The 21,329-nt window shown below is 51.2% G+C and overlaps 1 protein-coding gene across 1 annotated transcript; it reads left to right on the top strand.

Moving 5' to 3' along the window:
- Nucleotides 1-9,550: 9,550 nt before the first annotated feature.
- On the top strand, nt 9,551-19,874 carry LOC120324943. Its single transcript, XM_039389869.1, has 7 exons — nt 9,551-9,672; nt 11,690-11,786; nt 12,922-12,974; nt 15,760-15,826; nt 15,916-15,987; nt 17,289-17,380; nt 19,605-19,874. The coding sequence occupies exons 1-7, from the start codon at nt 9,551-9,553 to the stop codon at nt 19,738-19,740; spliced, it is 639 nt and encodes a 212-aa protein (XP_039245803.1). The 3' UTR covers nt 19,741-19,874.
- Nucleotides 19,875-21,329: the final 1,455 nt, after the last annotated feature.

Here is a 21,329-nt window from a genome sequence, read left to right as displayed (position 1 = left end):
GTGGGACTGGAGGGAGGGTGAGGGCAAGTCCCAGCCTGTTGTGTCCATGGGAAATGAGCCCCACAGAATGTCCAAGGAGAGATTTCAATGGGAAAAATCCTCTCAGTTTACTCTCCTGGATCCTCTGGGCTTAACTTTCACCACAGCAGGCCTGGAAAGGCTGAATCATACGGTGGGAACTCAAAACAGTTGCTCTTCCATCCCACTGAATGTGTTTTAATGCACTTCCAGTTGATGGAATCAGATAACTGAGTACCCTCTTTGGAGCTGCCCTCCAGTTTTGGGTTCAGTCAGTCCACCCTAGAGTTAAATTCTGTCAGATATTTCCCCTCCAAGCCCTCCAGGCTTCCCCCAGCTCCTCCTCACCCCTCACTGCATAAAGAAGCAGTTTTGTCACTGATTTGGTGCCAAAATTGCCCGTGTGGGTCCTGCTCGACCTGCTCCTGTCACTGGGACTTTACTGGGGCACAAAACCCCACTGTATAAAGGGTTTTAATTAAACTCAGCTTATCTGGGCTGAGCTGGCAGATGGAGGAGGCCAAGAGGAGGTCAGCAGGGACTCCTGTGGTGCCAGCTTTGCAAGGAGGTGACCAGTGGCTTTTCCCAGCTGTGCCTGCACCTCTGCTCACGTGGGAAGCTGGAATGACAATCCCTGAGCCTTGTTCTGCAGGGAGTTTCTTCCACAGCCAAAATATCTTAATTTTTTTGCAATCCAACCCCAAGTCAGGGTGCTCCTGAAGGGGTTCAGGGAGCCCTTTAGCTGAGCTGAGCAACAATGAAAGGCGATTTTTCCCCTGCATCGTTTATGAGCGTTAAATTCTGCTTGGCATCACTGAGCTGCTGCCCATCCCTCTGGAAAACCTTCCTGCCTGAGTGACCCCAATAACTGTGCACCATTTGGAAGTGCTGCTGCCTCCCTGCCTCCTTCCCTGTCCAGGCCATCAGTGCCTGTGTTGGAAGGCAGCAGAGGGAAGGGTCTCGTTGCCACCTTTGGCCAGGAGGAAAATCCACTCTTGCTTTTCATTTCTTCCTGGTTTTCAGATCCTTTTTGCCACGAGGAATTCCCTGGTGTCAAGGGCTGGGGTCATCTTGTCTCGTTAAACTGCAGGGGCTCCATCACATCCACCCCACACACGTAAGGAATTCTGCAAGGCCTTTGCTGGGAGTCTCTGGAGTGTCTGCAGCAGTTCTCCAGTGCCCCTCCCAGGGTGCCCTGGGAAAGAGTTAACACAGGATTTTAGAATCATGGAATGGTTTGAGTTGGGAAGGACCTCAAAGTCCATCCAGTGCCACCCCCTGCCATGGGCAGGGACACCTTCCACCAGCCCAGGGTGCTCCAACCTGGCCTTGGACACTTCCAGGGATCCAGGGGCAGCCACAGCTTCTCTGGGCAAACTTTTCCAGGGCCTTCCCACCCTCCCAGGGAAGGATTTCTGTAGGACAGAAGCCACATTTGGGTGATCTCCTGGGCCCATCTTGTTCTCTTTTTGAACTGTTTTAGCCCATGAGGCCTAGTGGGGTTTAACCAGGCTCCGCTTTATGAAAAGCAAGGCTCAGAGCTGGGCTGTCCTCCCAGCCACGGAAACAGGGAATGATTTTCATGAATTGACTTATTTCTGGGAGAACCTGACTTGCTTTCACCCAGCCTCACAAATTTAATATGTTTTGAAGAGATTTCCTTCCAAACCACACTCTTGACCTGCCCCGAAGCCCCGACGGAGCCAAATCCTGAAGGACCTTGAGTTGATTTGTTTTAATACTTGGGGCCACTTTTTTTTTTTTTTTATTTGAGCTCAATTTCGGCTCTTCTGATTTCCCCTCTTGATTTTTTTTGCTCACAGTCATTTATCATTTCATTATGCCCAGTTTCCCAGACATGTTAGGGCAACCTAAACAACCTCTTGAAGTCTCCCATTGAGCCATATGTTATTTCCTCAGGGCCTTTTATTAATGAACTTCCACTGGTGATGACTCTGTGTGGCCCCAGGTGTCTTGTTTCCTGTCCCTCATTTCACTGATTCAATGACTCTGCAGCCTCCTCCTCTGCCCCCGTGGAACAATTAGACATTTCTGAATGCCTTTGTCAGAGCTGATTATTTAGGACTTTACAAGATGCTTGTTCCACAAGGGTTATTTCTCCTCTATTGTTCCTCTAGGTCCTTGTTCTCCTTTGCTTGGAAGCAGGACAGAACAAGCAATTACTGGCAGCTGCTTTGTGGCCAGAGAGAGGGGAAGGAGCAGCTTTCTGAGCTCTTCCAGGAGCTGGTGCACTTTACCTGGAGGGAGAACCTCCCTCAGGTTCATGTGTGGTCTCACACTGTAGGAAAGGCACTTCAGTAGCTGGGAAAAAATCACCCCAGAGTCATAAAATCCCAGAGTTATGGAATGGTTTGGGGTGGGAAGGACCTTAAAGCTCATCTTTAAGTTCCAATCCCATGGGCAGGGACACCTTCTGCTAGACCAGGGTGCTCAATGTCCCATCCAACCCTGGAAGTCAAATGGTCAGAAGTGGCTGGAGAACTTCACCAGGTGCCTTTTATTTCGAGATGAGGTCACAGAAGACATTTTGGCAGCACAGACCCTTCCCAGCTCCCTTTTCCAGAGGCACATCTTCATTTTGAGGTGGATTTGCACATTCCAGCCTGGCACTTGCACACAGTGAGGTGGCTGATGTTGTGGGAGCGGTTCCCTGAGTTCTCCTCTCTGCTGGGAAGCTGCAGGAGGTGTCAGGGGAAGAGCTGGAAGAGTCTTGTGGTTCTGCCATCGTCCTGCTCCCCCTTTTCAGCCTCAAACCCAGGGGTGTGTCGGGTGTCTAAAAGCAGCAGATGATTTGACTCCCAAATTCAGCCTTTTTTGACATCAAACCAGCATTGTCTGATTTTTCCAAACACAAGGAAGGTGTGGAGCTCTTGGAGTGAGTCCAGAGGAGGCCACGGAGGTGATCCAAGGGATGGAGCCCCTCTGCTCTGGAGCCAGGCTGGGAGAGCTGGGGGGGTTCACCTGGAGAAAAGAAGGATCCAGGGAGAGCTGAGAGCCCCTTCCAGGGCCTAAAGGGGCTCCAGGAGAGCTGGAGAGGGACTGGGGACAAGGGATGGAGGGACAGGACACAGGGAATGGCTTCAAACTGCCAGGGAAGGAATTCCTGGCTGTGAGGGTGGGGAGGGGCTGGGATAGAATTCCCAGAGAATTCTGGATCCCTGGAAGTGCCTAAGGCCAGGTTGGACAGGGCTTGGAGCAACCTGGGCTGATGGAAGGTGCCCATGGCAGGGGGTTGGATGATCCTTGAAGGTCTCTCCAGCCTGATCTTCCAACCCAAACCATTCCATGATTCTGTAGTTTTAGGCCTGCCTATACAGTGGCTTAAGTCAAGCCTTGCTTGTGTGCATGGGAGCATTGGGAGCATGTCTGGGCTGGTTTTCGTGGGTGCAGGGCACCAAAAACACCACTCAGAAGGTTCTGGGCCTGGCCTGGCTCAGGGAATTTGTGGGGCCGTGAAAACCCCCCTCAGCTGGGATCGAATGTGCCCCAGCAATTCCTGCTCCTGCTGAGGTGGCCTGAGGTGTCTTTCAGAAGGGGTCCATTTCCTCATGTTTTCAGTGCTTTCCCACCTCTGCCTGTCTTCCCTGATCCCAGGGTGGAGGATTTTTGGAGCTCTGTGGCAGAGGTGACTCGGGCTGCTGTGGGATCCTTTGGGATTCTCTGTGTGTGCAGGGCCAGGGGGGTGTTTTGGTTCCTGCTCTTCCTCCTTGGCCCTCTGCAGGTGCCAGTGTGGTATCCAATTCCTGGGAATGCTGTCTGAGATAATCCATCCCAATTTTCTCGAATATGCTCAGCTTCCAATTAAGGCTCAGCAGGCAGAGGTGGAGCACAGATAAGCTGGGACTTGTTTACTCCTTAACCAGATGGTTTTTCCAAAGGGAAACGGTGCTGGAAGCTCCTCCTCAGACCTGAGGGATCCAGAAACATCCATCTTGGCTGAATTTTCCATGTTGTTCATTAGGAAAACTGTGACAAGCTCAGGTTTCCCTTAGAGCTGAGCCTTAACTAAGGCAAAATTGAATTAGTCTGTTCCTTGCTCCTTTAAGGCTTGACAAGCAGCTATCCCAGCACTTGGATTAGGCCTTGATCAGGCTGGATTTTTTTCCCTTTTTATTCTCATTTGTGAGGAATCTCAGGCCTCACATCCCCTCTCACAGTTGGGTTTTTCCCCCTAAATTAATGAGGTATCACTTGAGGTTGAAACCTAAACCACTGCTCCCCTCCCTTACCCCCGAGGAGGGGGGACTACTTGAATTAAGCTCGACTCAAAAAACCTCATTGACTTGGCTATTAAGTGACATTCCAGATGGGACCACACCAGGAGCTCTGTGCTCTGTTCTGGGCATCTCAACACCAGAACAGGCCTCTCCTCCCTCCAGTTCCTCTTGCAGTGTGGGCTGGGCGGTGCTGGAGGGCAACGTTTGACCTAAAAATGAAGGAATTATTTTCAGATGTCCCCCAAGAGTGGCACTTCCAGCCGTGGCGAAGTAGTGGCATCTCAAAACAATTGATTAGAAGAAGTGGTGGCATCTTTCCCAGAAATTCTACTCCCTGGCATGAAAACTGGGGGATGTTTCCTTGACGCAGTAGAGTGAATGTGGGAACTGCGAGGGGACAGCGGGCAAGTGGAGTTTGGAATGCTTTCAACTCCCTGGACGTCGGAAATGAGCTGGGAACTGACTGTCTCTGCCTCAGATAGGGAGTGGAGATGAATGGAGAAGGAAGGACAACAAACATGCCGAGGTTTCCTTAATTTTATTTGGAAATCTTTTTTCCCGAGCTCAGGATGTCCAACCATCCAGGTGATCCCCAACCATCCAGGTGCTCTCCAGCCATCCAGGTGATCATCTCCACATCAGGTGTGGGCTGATGGAAAGGGCTGGAAGGGTTTTAGGTCGGAAGCTGCTGTTTGTCCGTGTGGCCTGGACCCAAAGTCCCCAGGGATACGAGGCAGGTGAAGCGCTGAGGGCGCTGAAACGGGGCCTTCTGTGCACCAGCACTTTGGGGGTGGAAATCAGGAGTTCTGCTGCCTCACCCTGAGGCAGGGAAGCTGTGACACAAAGCGCTGGCTGCATTTCTGGTGGCAGGGGAATAATCCCAGGATATGCTGGGCTGGAAGGGACCCACGGGGATCGTGGAGTCCAACCCTCAGCCCTGCACAGGAGCCACCCCGGGAGCCTCAGAGGGGTGAAGAGGTGTTCCCATGGAGCCTGTGAGCTCCGTGGTGGCTGCAGGCAGACAAACCCCCAGCTCCTGTGCCCTCTGCCCCCACAGAGAGCGGGGCTGAGCTCGTGCCACGGCAGCTGGGGCAGAGTTTTTGGCGGGGCCGAGGCGCGATGTGGAATCTCATTTTGAGGTTTGCTCCGCCAAATGTTCCAGTTCCCTTCTTGGGACTCATTGAGGAAACAGAAGCTCGACCTCCAGGGAAGTGCAGGGGCTGAACCACCTTCCCTCATTGCCTTATTCCTGCTCTCTTCCCCTTCCCTCATTGCCTTATTCCTGCTCTCCTCCCTCCTCCTCCCTCCTCTCTCGGTGGGCGCCAGTTCAAAAACACACACTGAGCAGGGAAAGTGGAGCTGTCAGTGCATGGAAACGGGGAGCCCAGGGTAGGGAAACGTGGCAGAGCTGAGCTGCAGGGGAGCCAGGCAGGGAATTAGCCTCGTGCTGTTAAGAAATAGATGTGTTTTCCGACCAAAATAAAACCGTAAATGTCCCGGCGGTGCGACAGAAACGGGCTCTGGGGTGGGGATGGAGTCCTTCAGTCGGTTCTTGGTGTCTGTGGCCTTCCCTGGCATCACAAGGACCCAACCAGGTGGTGAAAAGCAGGTGTGGAGAGGAGGGGCTTTTGGCTTCACCAAGTGCTGGAGGTTTGCAGGGGTGGGGAGTGACCTTTTTGGGGAGCTTTGGTGGGAACCTCCCCCCTGAGCTTTGTGTTTGCCTGGATTGTGAGCGGTGGGGAGGGAGGAGTGTGGGGAGCTGCCTTCAGGGAGCAAGGCTCATGTTCCTGCTCTGCCTGGGTGGGGTCTCCACCTCAGGGATGACAAATCTCTGGGGGGCTGCACACAGAGGGCGTTGCTGGGGTTGTTTTGAGGTCTGTGTGTGCAAATGGCCAAGTGTTGGGTCCTGCGTTTGCTCCAACAACCCCCTGGAATGCTCCAGGCTGGAGGAAGAGGGGCTGGAAAAGCTGGAGAAGGCCCTGGGGGTGCTGGTGACAGGGGACGAACACAAGCCTGGGTGTGCCTGGGGGGCAGGAGGTCAAAGGCATCTGGGCTGGATCAGGGATAGCGTGAGCACAGGGATTGTCCCCCTGTGCTGGCACTGCTGAGGGACCTCCAGGGCTGTGTCCAGGTCTGGAACCTCATGGGAGAGAGACATGGAGGGGCTGGAGCGTGTGCAGGGAAGGGAACGGAGCTGGGAAGGGGCTGGAGCAGCAGGAGGGGCTGAGGGAGCTGGGGGGGCTCAGCCTGGAGAAAAGGAGGCTCAGGGGGGACCTTCTGGCTCTGCAAGTCCCTGACAGGAGGGGGGAGCCGGGGGGGGTCGGGCTCTGCTCCCAGGGAACAAGGGACAGGAGGAGAGGGAACGGCCTCCAGCTGTGCCAGGGGAGGCTCAGGTTGGCCAGGAGGAGGAATTTCCTGCTGGAAAGGGTGGTGAGGCCTTGGCAGGGGGGTTTGGAGTGCCCAGCCCTGGAGGTGTCCCAGGAAGGCCTGGCCGTGGCACTCAGTGCTCTGGGCTGGGGGACAAGGTGGGGATGGGGCACGGGGGGATCCATGGGCTGGGAGGGCTTTTCCAGCCTCAGGGATCCTGGGATTCTGTGAAATTTTGCACTTCAGTGTCCCTTGGCCTCTCCTCCTTCTGTGTGGCCAGAGAATGAACTGGTCTTGTCTGGCAGCAGAGATCAGCTCAGCCCTGTCCCTCTGCTCTGATTCACCCTCTACCCTCAGCCCACACAGTTTGATATCAGTTTGATATCAGTTTGATATCGGTTTGATATCAGTTTGATATCGGTTTGATATCAGTTTGATATCAGTTTGATATCAGTTTGATATCGGTTTGATATCAGTTTGATATCAGTTTGATACCGCTGCTGTCCCCAGTCAGCTGGATAACAGCTCCCAGCACCAGCCTTGGCTCTGGCTTTTGGGTTGCACTGATTCAAAAATTTCATTTTAAAGCCCTTTTCACGTGCCCTCAACAGCCCAGGAGGGCACCAAGTTTACAAGAAAGATGATCCCATAAGATTTAGCATTTCCCTGACCTCTCATCCCACTGCTGATGGGATTTGCAGTTCCCTGAGCTCCAGAAACATTTTACCTCGGATTTTCACGCTCGACCTAAAACTCATCTCAAGGCCTGAATCCTGCCCTGGGCTCAGGCTCTGCCAGGCTCAGGCAGTGGCAATTTGGAAGTAGGTTACTCAGAGACAACCACAGCCCCAGCCCAGTGCTGGGTTTCTGGAGCTGCCTCTTTCTCTGAAGGTGGAGAAAAACCAAGGCCGTGCTTGGCCAGGATGGGGCTGTTCCTCTCTGTCCTGATCTCCACCAGCACAGCTCCTGAGTGGCCCCAAAATCATCCTGTTTTTTTAACAAAAAGATGGTTGTGCTCTTTGTCAGGATGACTTTCTGTTACAGAGAATTCCCCAGGCTGGTTTTGGACCTCTCTGAGAAGTGTTTCCTTTCACCGGCGAATGTTTGGAGCTGTAATCCCATCAAGTGTGTGCTCGTGGCCCTTGTCTGCTAGCAGGGTATTAATGTGGGTATTATTATCTTCTGATCAGCAGCAAAGCCCAAATCTGCTGAGGAGTGAATTATTTTCCCCAGCTGAGTGGAGTTTTTCAATCTTTCTGTAATCCTGCTTTTAAATCTCTGCCGCCGGAATGACTTTTGTACTTATCGTTTGTGTCTAGAAAATTGAAATCTAGAAAATGGCAGGTTTTTTTCTCGGGGAGAGTAATAAGTCAGGAAAATGCCATTAGTTTGCAACCTAGACTGTGGCTGTCTCATCCCAGACACCAATGCAAAGTCATGCTGCAGTGGTCAAACAAAATATTGTGATGGGAGGCCTTTATTAAATCACTCCTGATGTTCAAACTTGCTTTTAAATCTACTTCTGGCCAGTCTGGAACAATATGACAGCATGGAAGCTCTATGGATCAAGAAGACCCTTTGCTCTTCCAAAAGGTGCTCGAGAGCAAATCCCAATTTTTGCTGAAATTGGCCCCAAAATTGAAGTGCAGTTCAGGCATCATCCCAGGGGCAGCTGAGTGGCCCCATCACCAGACACTGAGCAGGTTCTGAAGCCAAAGGGTTGTCCTGGTTTTCTGTTCCCTCAGAGAGCTTGTTCTTCTCCCTCTGTGCCCCAGATTTGTTGGCTGAGATGGCACAAAATAACCGGGGAAAGCTGTGCTGGCACCCAGAGCAGTTGTGCCCGAGGATTCTCTGCTGACTGTGAGCAAACCCTGGGGGGGTTCAGTGATGGGGTAAATGTCAGGTGAGTAGAATCAGAGAATAGGATCCCAGACTGGTTTGGGTTGGAAGGGATTCTGAGGATCATCCAGTGCCACCCCCTGCCATGGGCAGGGACACCTTCCACCAGCCCAGGTTGCTCCAAGCCCCGTCCAACCTGGCCTTGGACACTTCCAGGGATCCAGGGGCAGCCACAGCTTCTCTGGCCAACCTGGGCCAGGGCCTCCCCACCCTCCCAGCCAGGAATTCCTTCCCAATATCCCATCTATCCCTGCCCTCTGGCAGTTTGAAGCCATTCCCCTTGTCCTGTCCCTCCAGCCCTTGGAAATAGTCTCTCTCCATCTTTCCTGGAGCCTCTTCGGGCCCTGCAAGGCCACAATCAGTTCCCCCCAAAGCTTCTCCTCTCCAGGCTGAACAATCCCAGCTCTCCCAGCCTTTCCTCCCAGCAGAGCTGCTCCAGCCCTGGGATCCTCCTGGTTCCTGCTCTGGCCTCTCTCCAGCAGCTCCATGTCCTTGCTGGGCTGTTCCCCAGGGCTGGAGCAGCTCTGCAGGGGGGTCTCACCCGAGGGGGCAGAGGGGCACAATCCCCCCCTGCCCTGCTGCCCACATTGGGGGATCAGCCCAGGGCACAGGGTTGGGTCATTTCCAGCCTCTTCTCCAAGTCCTTCTCCCAGGGCTGCTCCGTCTGCTCATCCCCAGCCTGGATTGATCCCGGGCTTTTCCCAATCCAGGTGCAGCACCGGCACTCGGTCTTTCCCAAAGCAAACAGTCTCACTTGGGACACCCAGAGAGCTGCCCCCGATGTGCTCCACAAAGCAATCCCTGCCTCTCTCAACTCCCCCCCTCGGAGCAGACACTTTCATTGCTCCAGTTTCCTAACGAGGGGATCATTGTCTGCCCTGCCCTCCGGGAAATGTTGGGAAAAGAAACGGCTGGATGTTGTGCAAGCCCAGAGAAGCAGATTTTCAAAGGTGTTTATTCCGCTGTGCAGGGCAAGAGACCAAACACTCCCAGCAGTGCTGGTCCTAATTATTTAAAACTCGATTTCGATGTCTGTCTGCATTCCTGGGCTCCTGAAGGAACTCTGGAGGCTTGGGAAAGCCAACAGCATGAATGACAGAGAAAAAGAAATCAGTGAGGAAGTGAATCAGGATGTGTTTCAGGATATAAGGTGAGGGAAGTTTCCTGGGAGAGATAAGGGCTTTCTTCGGAGGGAATTTGAATTGTGTGCAGTAAATAATGGTTGCCCAGGCTGGGTGGTTGTGAGAAAACAAATTTATGAATAGGGGTTTGTCGAGGGAATGTGGCCCCTTCCACGTGTGACTGAGCCATGGGAGTGAGAGGAAAACGTCACAGGGTTGTGTCATGAGAAGCTCTGATCTGAAGATATGGATGTGAGAGAGGGAAGTGGGGGTTCTGCAGCCGCAGGTGCAGGTTTGAGCGCGGCCCTTTGGTGTGGAAGTTCCTTGGTTGCTTGGGAAAAAAAGAAGAGGGAAGTGTTCCTGTGTCCAAAGGTGGGCTGGGAGCAGCTCAGCTCTGCTCCACTCTGCAGCTCCTGCCAGGAGGGGGGAGCCAGGGGAGGACTGACTTCTGCTCCCGGGGAACAAGGGACAGGAGGAGAGGGAACGGCCTCCAGCTGTGCCAGGGGAGGCTCAGGTTGGCCAGGAGGAGGAATTTCCTGCTGGAAAGGGTGGTGAGGCCTTGGCAGGGGCTGCCCAGGGAGGTTTGGAGTGCCCAGCCCTGGAGGTGTCCCAGGAAGGCCTGGCCGTGGCACTCAGTGCTCTGGGCTGGGGGACAAGGTGGGGATGGGGCACAGGGGGGATCCATGGGCTGGGAGGGCTTTTCCAGCCTCAGGGATCCCGGGATTCCATGACCTGTTCACTGGTGGAATTGAAGAAGTCTCTGCTGAGGATGTGTGGTTTCTCTATGGTATTCAATTAAATTCAGTTGGATTCTCAAAGCAGAAGGTAAAACCATAACCCAGACAGGCAAAATTTCAGGCTTCTCCTCAGTTTTAACGTGTGGGAGATGTTAAACTTTCCAGAAGAAAGTTCAGTAGAGCTTTGGCTTCAGGGGTGAGATAATTTATCAACTCCCAACCTCATTCTGGGGAACAGCACAGTGAAGGCTGAACCTTTCAAAGCAACCAGCAGCCAGAACCCCACCTGAGCTCGGGGCTTGTCACCCAAACTTCCCCCCAAAATGGTTCAGCTCTGTAGTGACAGGTCCCCCAGAGCCACGTTGTGCTGTGTCACTCCTTGGCAGCTCCCACTCGCCCCACTTGGACTGGGTTTTAATGTTGTTTCATTTTATAACTTTCCCCTTTGCAAAACCCCAAGGGTTTGAGCTGCATTGGAGAATTTGGCCTTCCCAGCTCGTGGCACCGAGTGGTGCTGGCTGCCTCCCAGGCTGTGTGTGTGAGCAGCTCTCTTTTAGTCCTGTTTGGAATTTGGTAAATTTATAAGATCTCCCCACACCCTTTCTCTGCAGGAGCCACTTAGTTTCTTTGTGAGCTTTGCTGTTAAACTGTGCATAATTTGGGGTTTTCATTGTCCTCCCCCTGCTTTTGAAGCCTCTTTGTGATTTTTCAAAAGACGTTAATTTCCCTTTTGTTGTTTTCTGTTGACCACTTAATCCTCTCCCATTCCAATTGTTATTCTTATTGGGCCCCTCCAACTTTGCTGTTGTTTGAAATGTCTGTCATCTCAAACTCGCCTTTGTTCCTCCAACAATGATTTTGGGAGCCTCCCTGCTGAGCCACATTCCAAATGTGTGTGTGGCTGTGGATGGGGGGATTTTTGGCCCTCCTTGCTCTCTGACTCCTCTCCATCCTCCATCTGGGCTATCAGCAAATTCAGGAAGCTCCGAGGAAACACGACCAGTTTTCCTTGGACACTGGAAACTTAAAACTCCACCAGGGTGAGTTTATCAGCTCTAACTCAGCCCTTGGGGGCTGATGGTGCCTCTGGTGGAAAATGGATTTCTTTTTAAGCCTCCCAGCAGCTCCACAAACATTTCAGAGCTACCTAACCTTGCCACAAAGTGGAAGCAATCCAAAAAACCCGTGTGAATCATTCCTTCCAAAATAGTTGAGGAGAGGATGAAGCACCTGAAGGTCTCCCTGGAGGTGCACGTGGATCAGAGGGGGAGTCCAGATATTTATCAGGCACTAAATGTTTTCACTTCAGGTCCAAGAATTTCACCTCAGAAGACCTTGGGCCTTCAACAATCATCTTCAAAGAGGGGGTGGGCATCACAGTCGTGGGGACATCTGAGGAACTCGGGGTGGGAGTGCCCAGATTTTAGAGCTGTTTGGTTCCCAAGGGATGGAAACAGTGGTAAAAGAGCAGCATTAGGTGTCTTGAGCCTAAAGTGGAGATCCCTAACTCAGCTTTGGTTGGGGACCAACTCCATGGCCTGGAGAAGGGCAACAAAGTGGAGGAAAATGGGACATTTCCTCCTTTCTTGCCTCCCAAACAGGGGGAGAGGATTTAGGACTGGGAGTTCTGGCACCTCGTTGCTGCCCTCTGGAAAGAGCCAGGTTTCTGGGGATGGGTGGGGTTTTAAGGCACTTTCTAATCCTTGGAGCCCCCCAGTTGGCTGGTTTGGGTGGGATTCATTTCTGTGGGTGTTAAAGCAGCAGAACCCTGAGGTCCTGAAGGTGGACTCACCCCACCACCAGGGCTGATTTAGCAGCTCAGCACTTGGCATTTGCACCCAGACTTTGTCCATTCCTGGGTGGAAATGGCTCAGGAACACCGAGGTGCTTGGAGAAAATGTGCTCCTTTGGGAGAATTTACCCCTTGCTGGACTCCAGGTGAGTGGCCATGGTGGAAACGGGACAGCCTGGTCTCCTCACCAGTGACTGTGTCGCACAAACTGGTTTGGTTTGAAGTATTTGTGTCACTTAAACTTGTCGAGGAGAGGGCAAAAACCAGAAGGAAATAATGGCCTTTGGGTGTCACAAAAGCTTGATCAGGGCTCAGTGTTCTCACTGACACAGTAGAGGCTCAGCCCTGAAAGCTTTTTTTCGAGGTCCTGCAACCCAAAGTCACCCAGGTTGGCCATTCCCACCCAAAATGGTCCTGAGAAAACAAGTTTGGGATTGACTCCGAGGCTTTGGAGTCTTTGCCCGAACCATTTTGGAAAAGAAAGATCCCAGAGAAGAGAAGCTTTGGGGTGACCTGATTGTGGCCTTGCAGGACCTGAGGGAGCTCCAAGAAAGATGGAGAGAGACTATTTCCAAGGGATGGAATGGCAGGACAAGGGGGAATGGCCTCAAACTGCCAGAGGGCAGGCATAGATGGGATATTGGGAAGGAATTCCTGACTGGGAGGGTGGGGAGGCCCTGGCCCAGGTTGGCCAGAGAAGCTGTGGCTGCTTCCCACCTGCCAAAGGAAGGTCTTCTCCTCCTCTGAAGTGGTGCCCATTTCCTGAAGAGCCACTTGGACAATTGTCTGGATTGAGTTCCAGGTGAGAAATAACTATTTTCCCTACCAGAAACATCTTTAACTTGGTGGTGTCTCTTGAGCTGGTGACAAACTCTGCTTTCCTGAAGCCCATCCAGCTGTTTTTCAGGGATCCTGGAGGTGTTTTGCCCTCCACACGTGGTTGGGCATCGGTTCAATGCTGCAGCTCAGCAGTTGGCCTGTGTCAGATCTGCTCTTTACTTCAGTAAATTCATTATCTTCCAGTGCTGCAGCAACACAAAGACTCCCTTTGGACAATTAGGACCACAAGGGAGGCTTTGGGAAGCTGATTGTTCCCTCCTGGGAAGAGATGAAAGACCAGAGTGGTAAAGAGAAGAGATTTTTCATTATAGATCTTAAGATTAAACCCGAGGGGCTGCTTGGGCTGGAAATCTGCCTTATGTTTTGTAGCAATAAGTGGATTTCAAATGCTTGGCTCCTGGTCATGTTTGTAGGTAATGGTCCTCTACTTGAGCTCGCTCTGCTTTCCTGGAGGTGGATTAGGACATAATTAAATCTGGGGAAGGGTGTAACAAAAACCAGGATTCCATCCCAGCGGATTAATTGCCGGGTCTGGTTTTGAGGGCAGAATCCCTGCAAGCACTGAATTTGCTCCATCTTCCCCCTATTTACATGAGAGCCCTTGGCATTTACTGCCAGCAAACGACAAAGGGATCATTTTCTTGTGCAAATAAAAGCAGGGGGGAGCTGCTCTCCTGGGTGTTGACACTTCTGTGGCACCTGGTGGGAACTAGTTGGAGTAAACTGCACTTAACCCCCTACTACACCACCAGAGGTGCATAAAGGAGCCTTTTTGGAAATGAAACCCAGGTCATTTATCTTCTGCTGTGTCTGTAAAAGAGAGTTTTTCTTAAATGGCAAAGGCACCATCAGTCCCTGTCTGATGGGGCATCACTAAATAGCCACTTCTGTGCTGGGTTCGTGTGGAGGCAGAAATTTGGGAGGAATCTGAGCCAGAGGTTTGGCCTGTGGCTCCATGGGCAATTCCAGCTCCTGGGATGCCAATCCTGGCAATTCCCGAGGCTGTCCCATGGGAAGGCAGCTCTGCTGGAAGGGGGCAGGGAGAAGGTTCTGCTAAAGACAAACGTGGAAATGTGAGAAGAGCTGAAAATCCCAGTGATGCTGGGAAAGGTTTTTATGTTTGAGAGGAATTCGAAGCTGGACGAGTCTCCATCTATCCCACACAGCCTTTCCCTGTGCTCAGCCTCAGCCCATCCTTTTGGGATTGCTGCAGCTCCTGGAGAGGCTGAAGAGGGGATGGAACAGAGACAGAAGAGGCTTTGACTCCCCAAAAGCTGCTCCTCCTCTTTTCTGGTGGTTGCTGGAATTAGGGATGATTTTTAAGTTTGAGCTGCTCGTGTTAACGAAGTGCTTTTGGAGCTGTTTTAATTTCGTTTTGGGTCGTTTTGGTTATTTTAAATGAGAGGGAAACGGTTACTTTCAACAACATGAGCCCAGTTTAATCCTCCAGCCCAGTTAACCAGCCCAGTTTAATCCTCCAGCCCAGTTAACCAGCCCAGTTTAATCCTCCAGCCCAGTTAACCAGCCCAGTTTAATGCTCCAGCCCAGTTAACCAGCCCAGTTTAACCCTCTGTGCCTCGGCTGTCCCTGCTGGGAGGAGGGAGCAGAACCAGCCACCTTGGTTTCTGCTGTTTGACACTTCTTGGCTTTCCCAGAGGAGCAGCATCCCAATGATTTCCACTGTGGTTGTGTCTCCAGGAGCAGATTTGAGGAAATCTCCCCTGGTTGGCTGGGCAGGGACAGGAACAGTGGGAGAACCAGCGTTGGCAGAGCAGTGGAGCTTGAAACCATCCAACTGGATAATCCTCTGGGATTATTCTTTGTGCCTCTCTCAGTAAAAACGAGGGCAAGCAACCCAAGCCAACCCTGATGTGGTTTTACTTCCCTCTGCTGCTTTGCTGGGTCCCTTTCACACCAAACACAGAATCAGGAACACTCAAACCTCACTGGGATCTCAAGGTTCCTTCTCACCTCCTGCAAACAGAATTTGCTGCTGAATTTCGGGAGAGAGAATCAGGCTTTCATCCTGACTGAGCAGCCATTTATAAAGACAAACCCCAATTCTATTGATTATTTCCCCTCTGGCATAGCCTTGCTTGGTGCTGAAAGCACAGCCAGTTGTTAACCTACTTTTTCAGGGTGATGTGTCCTCCAGCATGGAAAGACCCAGGGAGGGTTTGGTTTTTTTTTTTTTCTCTTTGCAGTCAGAGAGGTTTTTTATTTTTCAGCTCTGAAACACGGGGCTGAGGGAGGGATGAGATGTGAGATAAGAAAGAGCTGAAGGCAGCAGGTCACTCACTCAAGATGCCAAATCCCAGCTTTTCTGTTCATCTGCTGTTTCTGGCTTAATGGCATTTTCAATACTTTAATATTTCAATACTTTAAATATTCAGAAACGGCTCCATTTGCAGTTACACCTGAAAACAGCTCTAGAAACTCCTTGGGAGGCAGGAAGAACTTTTCATCCCTGGATGTTTTACTTCCAGTTAGCCTGGGGAATTTTTGTTAAATGACAAAGAAACCTGACTAATAGGGAATCACCAAATATTGGGAAGGAATTCCTCCCTGTGAGGGTGGGGAGCCCCTGGCACAGGTTGGGCAGAGAATCTGTGGCTGCCCCATCCCAAGAGGCTGGAATCAAATGGGGAAAAAACCATCTTGAAAGGGATTTTAGGGCAAATTACAAAATCAAAAAGGCTTCCAGAATGCAGAATGTTGTTATAAATTTATCTTTAATTTTATCTAAGGCAGAAACCGAGAAGAAAATGTGACACACGGGGCTTTGACCCCAGAAATCACATTTCCAGGAGGCAGGTAATGATTAGACCTGTGCTTAGGCTGGTTCTTTTTTCATCTGCCTGGCTTTTCTAATTGATAATTTTAATTTTAATACTCTGTTGAAGGTGGATCAGAGCAACAGGATCAGCAAAGAGCTGCCCAGGAAGAAGGAACAGCACGGATGGAGCCCTTGGAAGGTGGGTATTTAGGTAGGTGTAGTGTCCAGGGACAGTGAGGAGGAGGATGAACCTTCTGGTGGAAGGTGATGAGGTGGAATGAGATGATGTTTAAGGCCCATTCCTGCCCAAACCATTCCATGATTCCAGACTGCAAGGCTGGAGTGAGGCAGAGACAACCCCCAGGAGGGATCCAGAAGGAACAGGAGACCTCTCAGGTTGGCACAAGCAGTGCCCAGGGTCCAAAGGGGCAAACCCAAAGGTGCCTCTCGGACCCCAGAGTTCCCAAAGCTCCCCCAAAGGTGCCTCTGCCCCTGCAGGTCGGCACAGGCCAAAGCCATGGATACACTCACTCAGATTTCTCCTAAATTTCAGTCTCTGCATGAACTCCTCAGCACAAAAGAGGGAATTTCATGGAATCCCAGGATGGTTTGGGCTGGGAGGGACCTCAAAGCCCATCCAGTGCCACCCCTGCCATGGGCAGGGACACCTTCCACCAGCCCGGGTTGCTCCAAGCCCCGTCCAACCTGGCCTTGGACACTTCCAGGGATCCAGGGGCAGCCACAGCTTCTCTGGGAATTCTATCCCAGCCCCTCCCCACCCTCCCAGCCAGGAATTCCTTCCCAATATCCCATCTAACCCTGCCCCCTGACAGTAGGAAGCCATTCCCTGTGTCCTGTCCCTCCATCCCTTGTCCCCAGTCCCTCTCCAGCTCTCCTGGAGCCCCTTTAGGCCCTGGAAGGGGCTCTCAGCTCTCCCTGGAGCCTTCTCTTCTCCAGGCTGAACAGAATAAAAATAATCTAATAAAATAAAAGTGCACGTTTTCCAGAAGGCTCCTCGTGCTCTGGAGCAGCAGGAGGGGCTGAGGGAGCTGGGGGGGCTCAGCCTGGAGAAAAGGAGGCTCAGGGGGGACCTTCTGGCTCTGCAACCCCCTGACAGGAGGGGGGAGCCGGGGGGGGGTCGGGCTCTGCTGCCAGGGAACAAGGGACAGGAGGAGAGGGAACGGCCTCCAGCTGTGCCAGGGGAGGCTCAGGTGGGCCAGGAGGAGGAATTTCTCCCTGGAAAGGGTGGTGAGGCCTTGGCAGGGGCTGCCCAGGGAGGTTTGGAGTGCCCAGCCCTGGAGGTGTCCCAGGAAGGCCTGGCCGTGGCACTCAGTGCTCTGGGCTGGGGGACAAGGTGGGGATGGGGCACAGGGGGGATCCATGGGCTGGGAGGGCTTTTCCAGCCTCAGGGATTTTGGGATTCAACCATTCAGATTAATCTATTTCGAGACAGTTGGGCCACGATGTGTTGCCATCAATCTTGAATTGTCCTTTTCTCAGGTCACAGAGAACATCCAGCACCTTCCAGGAGGAACTGGCCCCCAAAGCAGCATTTTAACCCCCAGAATGGGCAGTTTCCAAGCACAGCAAAGGTGAGTTTGTGCCTGTGTTTTGATTGTCTGGGTGACACCTACAACATCCTGCAGTGTGTCATCACCATGCTCAGAGTTTGCTCATTTTTAGGCACTTCTTTCTCCCCTCTCCAGCCTAGATGTTTATAATATTTATATCACGCCACTGCTTGAGCAGAAACCTCCTTAGAATGTCTTTTCAGTGGAATTTTAAAGTTGAAATGGCTTTTTAAACGAAGAAGAAAAAAAAAAGGAAATTTCCTTGGTAAAAACAACGGGCTTTAATTACATTTTCATGCCCTCCATCAGGAAAACTGAGAGCTAAAAAAAATCTCCCCCGTATCTGGCGAGCTAAACTGAGAGAGTTTTTTGTAAAATTAGTTGTCATGTGGCTGAATTTTTGGGGTTAGACTTTTTTTTGTTGGAGGAAACCGGAAAATAATTTTTAATTTTGCGGTGGGAGTTTGAAAAATGCAGCAGCAGCCCGTAAATAAATTAAAAATCCTTGTGCTTCACGAGGGTGTTTTTAACATAAAAACAACCCTTCCAAGTGGAGGTGATCACTGGGCTTAGTCCTGCTGCAACAGATTAGTTCATCCTGGAACTAATTTTAGGCTGGCTCTTAGGCTGGCTCTGGAATCCAGAGAGAAAAACCTGCTGCACAGCAAGATTTTGGACACCTAAATCAGGCTTTTGCTCTCCATTTCCTCTTGGAGGAACCTCTCTGTGCCCCTGAACCATCTGGTGTGGCCAGGGCTGCAGCTTTCAGCTTGGGAGGCTGAAATATTGCTTTCACTCCCTGGAAAAAATGGGATTAGATAATAAAGACTTCAGACACTGAGCCATAATAATTATTAAGATATTTTCTGGGACAGGTGGGATTTGCTGCAGGGATTTGTTAACACAGGTAGGTTGGGGCAGATTGTTCTGGGAGTGTTTTGTCTTGGTGTGACAGAAAGAGGGGGGGAAGGTTTTGTGACTAACACGATGAGGCTTCCAAAAATATCCCCTCCCCGGGGCTGTGTGTCCTGCCTGGTGTCTTTCCCTGTCCATCCTCTGGAATTCTCCATCATTCCTGGCATTTTTGTGTCTCTCAAGGCCTCCTCCTCCCACAGCATCACCATTCCTCCCTGAAACTCTTCTTCTTTTGTCTCAGGGCCTCGTTCTTCTCTTGGAGAATCTCTCCTGGGATATTGGGAAGGAATTCCTGGCTGGGAGGGTGGGCAGGCCCTGGCCCAGGTTGCCCAGAGAAGCTGTGGCTGCCCCTGGATCCCTGGAAGTGTCCAAGGCCAGGTTGGAGCAACCTTGGACAGTGGAAGGTGTCCCTGCCCATGGCAGGGCGTTGGAACTAAATGATCTTTAAGGTCCCTTCCAACCCAAACCATTCCATGATCCAAACTTTGTCCCACAATGTCCCCAGTTCCCCTACGTGTGTTGTCTTTTCTAAGGAGGGAATTGTGTTAATTTGGCACAATTTATTCCTGGCAAGTCCAGTGGAAATGCTCATTATCATCCTTTAGGTCCTTGGAAAATGGTGGGTTTATTTCATAAGAATCTCCGGGTTTCAGGGATCCCTGTTTTGCTGACAGGGGCTGTAATTCCCATAATTTTTAGAGGGAACTGCTGTGTTCCCTATTTCCCAGCCATTCCAGGGGATCACTCAGGGCTCTCAGATTTCTGTTGCTGCCTCCTTATCATGTGAGGAAGGATTTTCTCAGCCCCTGATGGTTTGAACATCCTTTATTTGTCAGAAATATGTTGAACCTGTGTTTTCCACCCCTTGCCTTTCCCTTGTTAACACCAAGTCAGGCTTAACTCTTTTCCTTTGACCACAGAAAGAAATGTTATCATGGATTTGACGTCTCTGTGGGTTTTTCTCCACACCAATTTTACCCATCTAATTTATTTCTTCTTGCCTTTCTATCCCCTGTCACTTGGCATTCATTTTTACTCCTCTGTGCTTCATCTGTTCCCCTTCACTCCTCCTCAGTTGCCTGCTTTTGCCCTCAGGATTTGCTGATATATTTGTTGATATTCTGGTCACTGAGCTCAGTGTTGAGACCTTTCCTTTGAATCTTATGCTTTCCACTGCACATTTAATAGACTTTCCTTTCCTTCCTCACAGTTCTCCCCAGTTATCTTCCTGGAAAACTCTCCCAAAATTCTTCCTTAGCTGGGGGATTCTGTTCTCCTGAGATCTGTTATTTCTTATCTGCTGCTCTCACATTTCCTTTTTTTCTTACAGCTCTGTCGTTTCACTCAAATTCTCCCTCACTTTGGCACTTGCCAGTCCCTTGGAACTGGACAAGAGTTCCACCATCTTTTTCCACCTCCATTGGATGCTGCAGCCACTTGTCCCCCTGAGGAAGTCAAACAGCTGACTTTGTGCCTCTTCCATTCATCCCCACGTCTTGACTGGAACAATTTTAAACACAAGGTTTATTTCAGTGACAACACTTACCCTCCTCCCTGGAATTCCTGGTTTCTGGGGAGGAAACATCTCCAGCTTATTCACAGACAGGCACATCTCCTCTTTGCAAGTTCCACCTCGGAGCTGAATGAAAATTAAAAAAAAAATTAAAGCAAAAAAGGAGAGGAAACTCAGAGATGGATTTATCCCACATTAGGCACGTCTTGGATGTGTGAACATGGCTTAAATTTTCAATCTGTTGGGGCTTGACCTTGGCAGGACTGAATCATGGAATAGCCTGAGTTGGAAGGGACCCCCAAGGATCATCCAGTCCAAGCCCTGGCCCTGCCCAGGACACCCCAACAATCCCTGAGAGCGTTGTCCAAACCCTCCTGGAGCTCTGGCAGCCTTGGGGCCGTGCCCACTGCCCTGGGGAGCCTGGGCAGTGCCCACCACCCTGTGGGGGAAGAACCTTGTCCTGAGATCCCCCCTGAGCCTGCCCTGTCCCAGCTCCAGCCCTGCCCTGGGTCCTGTCCCTGTCACAGAGAGCAAAGATCAGCTCAGTGGAGCCTGTTTGGCCCCTGGGGACTCAGTTCCTGGAGTGATGTCCATCCTGTCCTTGCCTGGCCATGGACACATTTCCTGCAGTGTCCTGGGCTCCCCCTGTGTGCTCCCACCTCCTAAACTCTGGGAATGTTTCTACAACCAACAACAGTTTCAGTGCATGTTCAAATTCTCTTTTTATCCATATTTGCTGACACCCAGAAGGCTCCTTTCTTTGAGCAGGGAGCATCTCATGAACAATTCTGCTTCGGGCTGCAAAACATCAAAGTCAATCTCTTTTCTCCTTCTCTTCCAGAAAACCACGATGTGGGAAAGGGACTCCCTTGAAACAGAGTTGCCTTCGGGGCAGTTTGTGCTCATTACAACACGCTGGAACAAAATAAATATTATTTGATTGTAAAATACATTTCATTTTCCTGGATCCATTTAAAAATGGGGCAAAATAACGCTCGGCTCCAGATGTGCTCAGAATCACAAACCCCTCCAGGTTGCTCACTCTCAACCCAGTTTAGATCACCTTGTTCTGGAGTCAAGGCTTCAAATTCAGGCCCTGTCCTTTGGTGTCACTGGACTGGGAGTTGGAATTTTCTTTGACCTGATGGAGAGAGGCCAGAGCAGGCACCAAGAGGATCCCAGGGCTGGAGCAGCTCTGCTGGGAGGAAAGGCTGGGAGAGCTGGGATTGTTCAGCCTGGAGAAGAGAAGCTTTGGGGTGACCTGACTTTGGCCTTCCAGGACCTGAAAGAGCTCCAGGAAAGATGGAGAGAGACTATTTCCAAGGGCTGGAGTGACAGGACAAGGGGGAATGGCTTCAAAGTGACAGAGAGTAGGGTTAGATGGGATATTGGGCAGGAATTCTTTACTGTCAGGGTGGTGCAACCTTGATTTGTGTCTGAGTGTGTCTTGACAATGTTCGGCTCAGAGTGGGCCCAAGCGTGTCATGATGGTTGGTTGAGATTTTTGGGGATGCTGCAGCACCCCAGCAGCATATTTTCATT

Source organism: Pipra filicauda, unplaced genomic scaffold (genome assembly GCF_003945595.2).
Source record: "Pipra filicauda isolate LSUMZ 115617 unplaced genomic scaffold, ASM394559v2 scaffold780_size116387_pilon, whole genome shotgun sequence".
Taxonomy (NCBI): Eukaryota; Metazoa; Chordata; class Aves; order Passeriformes; family Pipridae; genus Pipra; species Pipra filicauda.
Note: the sequence above shows the minus strand (reverse complement) of the source record. Positions and strands in the feature narration are given on the sequence as shown.